Source organism: Brachyistius frenatus, unplaced genomic scaffold, assembly GCF_029030835.1.
Source record: "Brachyistius frenatus isolate BFR_SWC_R1_liver_20210118 unplaced genomic scaffold, ASM2903083v1 Contig_40, whole genome shotgun sequence".
Lineage (NCBI taxonomy): Eukaryota > Metazoa > Chordata > Actinopteri > Embiotocidae > Brachyistius > Brachyistius frenatus.
In genome coordinates this window covers 2,041,314-2,053,919 of record NW_027210639.1, presented here as the reverse complement: position 1 = coordinate 2,053,919, position 12,606 = coordinate 2,041,314, and the positions used below count along the sequence as shown (strand labels likewise).

At 42.0% G+C, this 12,606-nt stretch overlaps 1 protein-coding gene across 5 annotated transcripts in view; it reads right to left on the bottom strand.

Annotated features, from left to right (window-relative positions):
• The window catches only part of klhl32 (kelch-like family member 32), a 33,856-nt gene that overhangs the window by 8,116 nt on the left and 13,134 nt on the right, over positions 1-12,606 (bottom strand). For 4 of the 5 annotated variants that reach the window (XM_069702129.1, XM_069702128.1, XM_069702130.1 and 1 more), the window contains exons 5-8: positions 9,614-9,712; positions 6,245-6,460; positions 1,794-2,520; positions 1,569-1,627 (exon numbers count right to left, since the gene is read on the bottom strand). In XM_069702129.1, coding sequence (XP_069558230.1) covers positions 1,569-1,627; positions 1,794-2,520; positions 6,245-6,460; positions 9,614-9,712 — 1,101 coding nt within the window. Of the gene's footprint in view, positions 1-1,568; positions 1,628-1,793; positions 2,521-5,411; positions 5,630-6,244; positions 6,461-9,613; positions 9,713-12,606 lie in introns of those variants that run through there. The other variant, XM_069702132.1, reaches the window with a different exon arrangement.

Below are 12,606 nucleotides of genomic sequence, written 5' to 3'. Positions count from 1 at the left end.
TGCATTTTGTGTTTACTTGCGTTATCTTTGACTAATATTTTAATTTGTTTGATGATCTGAAACATTTAAGTGTGACAGACATGCAAAAAAATTGGAAATCAAGGAGGGGGCAAACACTTTTCACACCACTGTAGATAGCTATACAATCTGAGCTACACTGAACACTACACCACCATCACACCCTATATTCAGAAGAGTAAAAACGTAAACAGGAAGTACGCTTGTGGGCTCCATCGGGGTCAGATACAAACTAAAATGTGTTGGTTTCATATCATCCTTATGCTGCAAGTGTTGCTAAACTTCTGTCCCTTTATGTACAGAAATGAATGAAAAGCATGGCTACTTGCCAGGTAAGGAGTTGAATTTTCTTCTCCAACAACACTACGTTAAAACCTTTATTTAATTTGTTGCAGTGTGCTAAGGAGATGCACAAAGAGGTGTAAACACTGACTTATTATCACCTTAAGTGCGTTGGCAAACAGTTATTTGCACACATCCAGGAGACATGGAGCAACACAAATTCATTTCGAAATCTGCTTAAGAGCACGTGGCAAATTTATGTCAGGTACTCACTGAGGAATACCATCTAACTCTGATTTGGTTGCCACAAAATCCTGAAGGAAATTTGAACCATGCTAACTAGCTAGTCTCTGATTTGGTCTGTCTGCTGCTTGGTACTAGCCTGGTGTTACCCGTCCCAATCCACTTTGTGAATATATGGATCTGCTCTCGCTCCATTAGAGATTGTGTCCAGTCGTTGAATACTATAGAGCGTTAACCTCGGGTTCATTTTGAAATTACCGGAGCAGCCTCTAACTAAACGGCATTTATACTGTATGTTGTGTGCTTAAACTCTAAAACTGCTTCAACACTAACATAATCAGAGTGAAGGCTAAAGCTGTGAGCAGCGCTCGGGTGAAGCCAGGTTAGTTTAGGTAGTGTTTCTGAACACAGCTGCTTGCCGCTATTGGAAACAGCAAATGAGAAAAGGAGGGGTGAACAACAACAATTAAGTTGATGGGTAGTGTGTGTAAAAATTCACTAAAACCTCCATAAAACTAAGTGGAACATTACCCATGATCATTTCAGCCAATGTTAATATGAAATATTGACGCGAGCAGCTTTAAAATATTCTTTAGTGGATGGTCAGCAATAATATAGTGGGAGGCGAGTCAGTCAATGATGTAGCCTAGATCTTCATACTCCTTGAATTAAATTAATTCAACAATGCAGGAAGTGTGGAGTTTGCATTCATATGTAATGCAGTAACTTTATCAGGTAAACAGAGTCGGATCAAAATGAGGCTTCGAGTTGATGGTGTGAATATCACAACTTTGAACATCCCATGTGGTTCCATTGGTTATCTCAGAGATAACTGAATCCTCAAGCACTTCAAAAAATATAAATGTATTTCAACCGACAGTACAGAGTACTGTGAACATGTTATTTTTTCACTTGGAGAAATAAAGCAGCACTACACATGTGGTCATAATACAATAAATCATACAAACACTTCCAAACCTCTTTTGTTCAATAGACTAAAACAGAACCAGCTGCTTCATAGTTACCTGTTCTGGGTCGTACACCATCAGCCGATTCTGGTACTGAGCAGTGTTTGTCACCCCACCTGTAACACAAAGGAACATCACCTGGTCTTTCGTCTGTGAAACATGTTGCCACAAATATGCATGAAGCAGTGTGTTTCAAGTAATTGTGTCTGTGCTTGTTGGTATGTGTAAGAATTAAGATAAATGCATGTGAGAGTACGAGTCCATCTCTCTCTCCCTGTGTACCTGAGACCCAGAGCAGGTTGTCGGCCACACAGCCGGCGTGGCAGGACAGTGAGCGGTCGAAGGGCTGGACAAACATCCATTTGTTCTTCTTGGGACAGTAGCGCTCCACGGAGGGCAGCACCTGCCTCAGCTCATTCCTGCCCCCCACTGCATACAGGTACTGACCCAGAGTTCCCAGAACAAAGTGTTCTCTGCAGGCCTTCATGGGGGCAATCTCAGTCCACCGGTTGCCCCTGGGGTCGTATCTACAAGCAGTCCTTACGGCACACGTCCTCCCAGTGGCATGCTCCACCTCACCCCCCACTACAAACAGGAAGTTCCCCATGACAGCCACACAGTGGTGGCTTCGCCCGGTGGGCATGGGCGCCAGCTCGCTCCAGTTCGACCCCCCTGCCACGCGAACGTGCTCCTGTGCAGCTGGGTTGAAGTACCGCAGCTCCCGGACTCTGCTCACCTCCCGCTTCCGCCCCCCGACTATGTAGAGGGTGAGGGACTGGAAGCGAGGCCTGGTGCGGGCTGACTGCCGCAGGGGCTGAGCGAAGGTGGAGTGGTGGTAGTCCAGGGCCTCGTCCACCAGGGCTGCAGCAGTGGGGCTGGACTGGACCAGGGGGTGGTTGCGGGCGAGGTGGTGCAGGGTGGGGATGTCCATCAGGCCATAGCGGACGTGCTGTAGAAGATCCTCAGTGTATTGGTAACGACAGTCGTGTTCCAGCCACAGAACCACCAACTAAACAGAATAAAAAGGAACAATTACAGACTGAACCAACAAGCATTCACTCATCAATGAAAAGGTAAATTATGTGTAATATACTCCAAACTTAGATTGTCATGTTGGGTCAGTTCACTGTCTGCTTAGCAACCCTTACAAAAAACAATGACTAAAATATTCACCATTTTGCTATGTTTGCCATAAATGTGGCAACAGCCAATTTAATTTGAATGTACACTTGAATGGGAAACCTTATTATAGGTCCGCTCGCTGCTCTTCCCTTACAGAAAAAACACGTATACCACATGTGACCACACACACGTGACAGTGCACATGTAAAACATGTATTTTGCACATGTGGTTCTGGAACATTTTCACGGTGTAATGTGTGAAGCATGTAGATTTCTATGTGAAAACTTTTCCACATATTTCCCCCATGTTATCATATGTCGCAACATGTGGTAAACATGTCATACATGTGACCACATGTCCCATGTGGAAAACATGGGAGGCTCATGCGTTTTTCTGTAATGGTTGGCACTCTAACTCGGCATGTTGCACTCGTCAAGAACCATGAAATGATTGTAGATCAGAACTTTACTTTCAAGTCACATGACAAAAAACTTAGTCTTGTTTTGTGTCCACCTGAGTTACATCTCTGGCTCCATCTTTTACGACTTTAATGATCTTAAAACACGTATTCATGTTTTTATTTTCTCTCATTTGGTTTATTGTAGTGCAGTGTTTGCTTATCTTATTTATGACTGCAACATGACTGCACGCCTTCAGACTCTTAAACATACACCATCTCACAGGGACGGTCATATCACTGATGTTTTAGCCTTCATTACTTGCTGCGTGTCCGTTATAGAATCGATTTTAAAACTGTACTCCTGACTTTCATGGCCCTGCACAGTGCAGCACCGAGCTGCCTAGCTGAGCTTCTCAATCTTTATTGACCGGCTCGTCATTTAAGATCTTCAGATACGATTCCCTGATCAAATTTGAAGAGCAGGGCTGAAAGGGGCCTTCAGGCTCGAGCTCTTTAGAAAAGCTTGCCTGAGCAACTTCGCCGAGAAAATTATCTTTTAAATTGTCTCTCAAGACTCACTTTCACTGTATGGCCTTTTCTGAATCATTATGTCTGTTACGTACTTTATTGCTTTTTATTTATTCACTTTTATCCATGATTAAATCTCTACTTTTATCTGTTTTTTGTTGTTTCTTGTTTGTGAAGCACTTTGTAACACGAGTTTAAAAAAGCAGCTATATATTTAAAAGTATTTTCAATATTATTATTTTTCATCTGCCAAATTACTGTTCCACTAGAATATTTTGGTTTGAATTGGGGACCAGCTTCTTAAATTTATTGTGCATTGCCTTCTTTTTTTATTTTATTGATGATGAAATAATATTCAATACAGATTTGATACTTGACAGTTTTTTTTTTCAAGGGGATAATCCAAAGAAAATAATAATCATTACTCTGAGCAGGGCCTTGACTTCTTGTCGTTTTTAATTTCAAACAACAGGCTCAACACCTTTGTTATTTTCATACAGCTCCTTCAAAATGGAAGAGGGAAGAAGTTAGGAGAGGGCAAGACAAGAGGTTAAGAACAGCGAGAATAAGGACAGAATCAATAGAGTAAAAAGACAGAAGTCATCGGTTTGAAAAAGAATGAAAAATCAGAAAAAAGGAAGAAAACAAAACAAGATGTGAGAAAAAACAATTGAAGAAATGCTAATCAGAATTATTTTTCTAGACTATAGGCTATAATGGAAAGACGGAGGCAAGCCATACTTGCAAACACACACACTCAAGCATTTATTAATCAGCAGCATTCAATATAGAGACTGTAAATATCCAGAGGCACCCTCCTTTGTTTAATGCAGGCGAACTGGGTAGCAGGGAAGGGATTTAATTGAACTTGAGAGCGGTGGAAGGTTATTTGGCTGCGACGAGGTGTGAATGTGGGCGAGATGACTGGAGATCACTGATACCATTATCTGGAAAACAAAGTGCTTTTTAACGCAATCTGTGCAGAGACTGAGAACTTATTACAGCGGAATAAAGGCATGGGTTTTTTTTTGGGGGGGGGAATGGAAATGGGCGACGACAAGAATGACCGAGAACGAATCAGAGGAAATTCACAATATCACAACTGAAATGATAACACAGGATCTGGTGCACATGTGTGATGTGCACCAACACTCGATTTGTGCATTATCTTTGCTGTCCAGTCCTTTCCTTTATTTCCCCCTCAATCCCCTCTAAAGGTGTGAATATGCAACAAACATGCAAGTCAGGCTTCTGTCTTTTTGTGGTATCTGTGCTCCTCTCCTGTCTCTTCCTCCCTTTACTCTATCGCTCACCCCGCCTCTCTCCTCCTCATCGCTCTGAAGTGACAGTGTGTGTGCGTGTGTGCACTATGGCAGCTAACTGTGAAGGTCACGCTGCATCACACAACTTCCTCGGGGCACAGAATAAATCAACTCCTTCTCCCTCCTTCCCCTCTGCGCTGAAAGAGAAAGTGCGAGAGAGTGAGTGTGTGTGTGTGTGTGTGTGTGTGTGTGTGTGTGTGTGTGTGTGTGTGTGTGTGTGTGTGTGTGTGTGTGTGTGTGTGTGTGTGTGTGTGTGTGTGTGTGTGTGTGTGTGTGTGTGTGTGTGTGTGTGTCAGGGAGAGAGATAGTGAGGGAGAGAGGTGAAGGGAGGAGGGGAAGCTACAGAAAGAGCAAAAGATGGCAAGAAAGAGGGAAGAAAAAAGAAAAACAAAGGCAGAGAAAATGTGATTTCCAGAGCGTGAGAGACTCTAAGAAAACTCTGAATGACGATGATTGACGGCCGAGCTGAATTGGTCCGGTAGTGGCGTGCACCCCACCACCCCTCCAACCCCCAACCCTTTCGGACGATGGCCCCCGCTTGCCGTTCGCTTCCATCTGATGCCCAAATTAACCTTCTGGGCGAAGTGAAGGAGGCCCAAAGCAGCCTAATCAGAGGCTGATTATGGCGGCGGCGGCTGGCTAAAGGGTCAGGGTAATTGTGCCATCAGAGGCCTGATTGTTTTCAATCAGACGGGCGGCCGAATGACAGCTGGGGGATTGGGGCCCTGATGGAGCCGCGGTGGGCCTAATCAGAGAAGAGAAGGGGAGAAAAGAAAGAGAGGGAGAGAGATGTGAGGGGGGTGGAGGTGGTGGAGGTGGTTGCGAGGGCTGATTGGTGCAAATGAACAGTCAAAACGGCGAGTCCCCACCCTGCACTGCCGCCATCCCGGTAGTTCATCACACACACGTGCTTTGGTGGATGCACGGAGTGACAGTCTATCACACCGGTGCGCACACAGAAACAGTCCTTCCTACTGCATCTCCTCATTATATAAACAAACAGTATATGAGATGCAGATGGCACTGTTTAATTTGTTGTGTATTAGTCTGTGCGTTTGCTATGTGTGTCATGCACACACTGTGTGCTACATATACTGATAAGTTTTGTGCCAAGATGCAATTTGTTCAAATTTACCAGCAGACATGATTGTTTCTCACTTTATTTTCCATCAAAATATTACCATGACACTTTAACACTGCACTCCATGGAAGATCCACGGCCACACAGGCACAGAAACACAAACACAAACACACACACACACACACACACACACACACACACACACACACACACACACACACACACACACACACACACACACACACACACACACACACACACACACTTGCAGCACCTTACCTTCCATATCTCCTCCTCGCTCAGGGAGGTGAGGCGGTCGCTCTTCAGCACCTCCCTGAGGAGGCGGTAGGGCAGCTGCAGGGCCTCGTCCTGTCGGCTCTGGCTCAGCTCAGACAGATGCTCCACCAGGAAGCCCACCACGGCCTCCTCCAAGGCCGGGAGGTGGAACAGGTCGGCCACGCGGTAAAGCTCCAGGTAGTTCACGCTGCTCAGCTCCTGCGAGAAGAATACATAAACACGGGAATGAATGGACGTCTTCACCGAAAGTACTCATTGGAAGGTTTAAGAGAAAGCTGTGAGATCATGTGACCTTTAAAAAAAACACACAGTAACCAATGAGGAGGAATTTTGTCTCTCCATTGTAAAAAAAAAAAAAAAAAACACACATTAATAGAGAGAAAGAGTCCAGAAACAAAGAGATTTAAAAAAAAAAAAAAAAGAAAGAAAAAAGGATTGTGGTAAGATACTGGCAAAGAAATGTTATAATTTTGATGAGAAACTGCAACAGGCTATATTTAAGTTTCAGATGATCTAGACCAGTACGTTTGTGTGACGACAAACACTTAATGCATTGATCTAAGTGCTTCTTATTTAATTTAAATATCCTCTCAATACCTACAAACATCAGAACATAACCTTAAACATTAACATTTTGTAAGCAGGTAAATTCAGTCAACTTGTATAAAATTCCTTTTAGTTTAGAATTAATGGAGATAAGTTGGACACACACACTCACCCCAAACACATTCACGAATATATATATTCACGAACATATATATATATATATATATGTATAAGTCACACACAATATAATTGCATTACTGCTGATTTAAGTGCCATGGTGACACTGTAGATGCCAAATGTGTTGACAATCCGGGAGAAAGAGCTGAATAAAAGGAAATGAAGACTGAATAGTGGAATAAGACTGCCACCTTCTGGCTGTGCTTCAGTACAAACTACATTCCTCTCTACTGCTGTTGATTATTTAATAATGCAATACATTCATGGATCTGAGTTTTTTTTTTAAGTAGATATTTGCACTAAAATTCACTACATTTGAATTTTGCTATTACTTATATTTTATAGAAAAAAGTAGGTAGTGTGTATCTTATTTTGAAAAGTTTGAACCAGGATTTAGAACTAATGATTTTTTATTTTTTTTAAAAGGTCTTCATTAAATATCATAATTATACAAATAACAGCAGCTACAATCTATTCCAATCAGAATTACAATGCAACACGGATCCAGTACAGCATTGATCTTTTATTCAATATTTAATTAACTTTATCAGCATGTATCAAATGATATTGACGAGCTGATATAGATGATCTTCAATCCGCTGCTCAGTGTGAATTAGGAAATAATTTTTATTGGTCTCTAACCAAATACTACACACAACAGTCTGCTGGTGTGTCAGTTATGTTGAGCACACCAGTGTTGATGAAATCTATAAAAGAAAACTCCTGATTTAAATCAGGAGGTGGAAGTTTTCTATTAAGTGAGGGACGGTCTGATCATTAATACAAACCAGCAGAGATGAGGCTTATACAACCAGCAGATGGCATATTAGAGCCGAGTTTGTTATTGTGATGTAACTGTGAAGAGCTGAGCAGTAAAATACTGTATGAACAGATTACAGTGTGGTTGTGGTGGTGGTGGTGGTGGTGGTGGTGGTGGGAGGGGGGGGAGGGGCTGGAGGACACCATCACCGTGCACAAGAGGAAATAGTAGGCTATTTGTCATGAGGTATGTAGAGTAAGGAAGGTAAATGCATGTGATTACATGAGTCTAAAAGCACTGAAAACTGCCTGAACTCCAGGGAAGCATTTATTGTAAGACTGTGTTTCACCTTAGAGTGTTTCTGTTCCACAGCAACGTCAACCTGATTTGTTTTTTTTTATCTGCAGCCCAGCTTAGCTTCATACCCAGAGGACAGTGGGCTGACTGTGCTTCTGCTCCAACACATGCATCTTGGTCTTGTGATCAAATGCATGAAACACGCAGCAGGATAGCCCAGTTCTTCAACAGATCTGGACTCGGGCACCTTACAGTGCACGACAAGTAACGTATAAACCCTGCTGAAGTGTCTCACTGAGTCTGACCTTTAACCTCTTTGTGGAGGGGATTCCCACCAAATCATTAAGCAATCAGAGATTATTGCAGTGGTTTGAAGAATTTCAGCTCTCTTAGTGACTTCATTCTGACATTTGCGGTCGTGTTAGCTTGGAGGAAAGCTTGACATTTTAAGGAGATGCTCTTCTCACACTTTTTTGCTGAGGACGGTGACATATTGATACAAACAACAACATAAGCAAGCATATAATTTCCTATTAAAACCAACTTTTTGCACTTCAGCTTTTGGTATGGATTCGTTCAGTTGTAATGTGTCAAGCGGTGAGGTATGGAGGGGTCCTGAATGAGGAAGGTAAACTGCATCCCCTTATTTACAGCCTTTATTCTACGCTGTCTTCTGACTGTAGCTACATATTTAGCATACAGCCTTGAGAGTGGTATAAATCTTCTCATCTAACTAGAGGCAAAAAAGCAAAAATCTTGAACTATTCCATTATTTATGTTGCTTTCTAGCCTGTGGTTTTGTACAGAAATCTAAGAGACACATGCAACACTAGATCAGTGGTGGTGTTTGTGACCAGAATTATTAAAATCCAGATACTTTTATCTGTAAACACTTCATCAGGGTTTCCGTAATTGTGTTGTTTTTACACAAACACATGTTTGGCTCGAGCAGAAGTAGGTACTGAGAAAACACACCATGTACGGATGAACAATGTAGTGTCGGTACAGTTGACAGCTTGATGGTGGTCGCTTTTGTCTAATCTTAATCTGTCACTGCTTTACATGAAGGCCCCATGTCAGTATTTTTGTGGTAAATAAGCATTCAGTATCAAGGTATTCACAAAATTCTCTATTTCCTTTGTAAATCCTTTGTAATAGTCCAGTTCAATCCCATTCGAGGTCTAATATAATTCCTCTCTCCTCCCTTGTTTCCTGTGCAACTCTAAAGTAAAAAAATCCCCCAAAAAAACAATATTAAAAAAAAATAGGTGGGGCACTTCCATGACGTCCACAATGAACGTGCAAAATATGTAGTCATATAAAAGCCGTTCAAGTTAAGTGTTTCATTTGTAATATTTCCTTGATGTTCACCTGCAGACAGGATCAAATGGACCGACTGCTCCTGACTGAGCACACCACTTAATATTCAATGATATCACAGGATTTCCATTAACCTGATGAGAACCCTGTAATGTGACTTGTTATTTCTCTGATTCCTCTCACAGTATAATGTCTCCAGCTCACACACTCGGACAGCTGCTGTACCCGTGTGCGTGTGTGTGTGTGCGTACCTGGATGAGGTAGTGGGAGCAGAGGCTGAGGAGCTCCAGCAGCTGAAGGTGACTCCCTGCAGACAGGACGTCCTGGATCACTGCTGGCTCCAGCAGAATCTGGCCAGAGGACACAAACAAGGTCAGGAGGTTTCTTTTTTCCCTGAGTTTCAGTTTCACTGCAGATGAGTTGCAGGTCATTTTCACACACACACATTTTCAAAGCATCCCGGTATTGGCTTTTGAAAAAAAAGAAAAAGAACTAACAATATTTTCATTCGTAATCAATTTATAATTTACAGCAAATTTTTGTATGCATCTTGATAGGCAGTTTAGATATTAGGGGTCAAATTAACCCATAACGCAAGTCTTTAAAGATCAGAACGATACTACATCCATTCTGCTTCATTCATTTAACTAAATAAAGCCCATAACTCCCTGTAATTATTGCCTAAAGTTTTTATTAGATTAAGTACCATACTTTCTTATTCATGGAATGCAGTATAATTTTTTATCCTATTGCCTCCCCAAACTGGCACCTCATGTCACTGATGCAATACTCTAGCATAGACACAAGAATAATAGCAAGCAGTGCACCATTTATATTTGATTTATTTCTTAATTTTGTCACGTTTCACTTGTGGTTTGGGTTGACTTCAATTGAGAATCACTGAGACTATTGGAAAATGTTTTGGACAGTGGGAAGTGAATGTGACAGATTGCACAGCATAACAAGAATAGCTGTAGCAATATGCTTGATATGCCATTATCCTTCTCTCAGTGCAGCAACATACTCAGGCAAAGCACTGATTCTGCCAAAAGGCTTCCTGTTTAGCTGAATGAACAGCAGCTGAAATGATCTGCTGAAAGCTTCCTTCTGTTTCCTTCATATTACCCACCCATATGCAACATAAAGCTCTGTAACGCAGCCAGTTCGTACTCCTCAGCTCTCAGGAGCAGAACCAGGTAGTGTTGGGGGGTTGAATATCTATTCGAAGCACATTAACAAGACCGCGTGGAATCAAATATGCCATTAATCATCGGGTTATTATCCCAACCACACTAAACGTGCCCGTCTTACCTCTCACACAGTTTAGTTTGACTTTAAAAGGCAGGAACAAACCTTTGATAATCCATCCAGCAGCGCTGGCCTACATAGCCACAGAGCCGTGACTGCATCTTTAGTGAAAGTGAGAAAAATGACTTCATCATTCGTCTCCCTTGCCTCTCACCACTGTTGATCCAGTAGTGGGCTGAACATTGTTTAGCAGCACTCATGGGTATAATATCTTCTGAGGCCTACTCATTATTTATAAATCTGAAATAGAATAGATCCAAATACAAATGTACTACTTTCCTTCTGTCTCTTGTTTGTCCACTTGATGACGTGATGTGAAAAGTATTTTGCCCTGATTACATGTTGTGCTTCATATAAATACACATATTATTTGACCAATTCATACAGGAATACGTAACACAGGTCGTTTGATTTCATCAAGCCGCTTGTTTAGTAAAGTATTTCCAACTAAACTACATCGAGCCACTTTAAAAAAAAATTCCCGGCAAGCTTTTCTGATTTTGTTTGTTTTGTCTGGTTGTTGTTTTTTTTTTTTTTGTCCTTCTCTGCAATTAGCTGCAGCTGCACATTCCCATTTATCACAGTATTGTTTCCTGCCAGGCCTGGGCAGCCATCCAGTTCACCGCCCGCACCGTGTATGAGCTTCATAAGTTTAACATATTAAGACAGAGCGCTACAATAAGTGGTTATTTGCTTCAAGTGCTAGAAGCTTGAGAAAGAACAGAAATGCTTAAATCTTTGATCACCAATCACAACCAAAATTCTCCTTATTTAAGATATCTCCGCTCCAAACATCTCTACTTCTAATAGATGACTATAAACTGAGATAAGTATGCGATCAAAAACATCAAACACAAAATTTTCTTTTTGACTCAATCTGCGTCCTGTCAGGCAACGGCCAAAATAATGACTGTAATAAAAGTAAGTGAATGCACTCATGTCCTGCTCTCCACTTCAGAGGCCCACTACAGTTAGAGCACTTCAACCTCGGACAGCACAAGTCAGTTTTATAACACCGTTCCTGGTTCAGTGTGGGAGTACAATGAGCTCTTGTGTAAACTGACATTTATTGTGCTTGCGACTCGAGAGCTTTCACTTGGAGGAGAAGACTAAATAAAAGAAGATGCACTGTATGGCAGAGTATATATGTCTTCTGCCTTCGGATCTGGCCCATGTAGGCTCACTCTACATTTGCAGCTCAGCAAAATTTTGGAATGAGAAATTGCATTCCTGTGGGTGATAAAACTGTAATAATGCCGCCGGATGTTTAATTGATTGAAGTATCAACTGTGGCCCTGGGATGCAGTAAAAAATCTCTATGAAGTTACAAACTGACTTTCAGTCTGAGAGCATCCATCGTCGGCATGTATTCTCAACCACCCTGCTGCCCTATGACATGTGGCTGAAGGATTTTTAGTGGGTCATTATTTACGGTGTGGGGATAAGCATATTGCCCTCATCTCATCTGCTATCATCTCCTCTGGGCAGACAGGAGCTGAGCCAACCAAAGCAGGGCGGCTTGAAAGCCTGCTGTTGACCTACTTACACTGCCTAACCGACTCACTCTTTGCTCATTTCCACAGTGGAAATAAAATTAGGAGTAATTACAAAGTTCCTGGCCTCTCAGTATACGCAATAAGCCGCTAGGCTGCTTAGTGGAGTGAGAATCACTGCCACAGAAAAAGGTCAAGGAAGGTTATTAGAAATGATCACACACTGTTGATGGGGTGAGAGGGCTACGACACACAGTGACGTCACACACGACTGTCTTGCAGTTTTAGCGTGGAAATATAATGCGGTGCTCTTTCTCCAATGTGAATTTAAATATGTTTCTTATCCAGGTCCCAGAATAATGTTGAACAGTTTGACCGCAGCAGGCAGAGGAGTGACCAGTTTATGGTCAAATCTGATACAGCACCTACAATCCTGCATAACG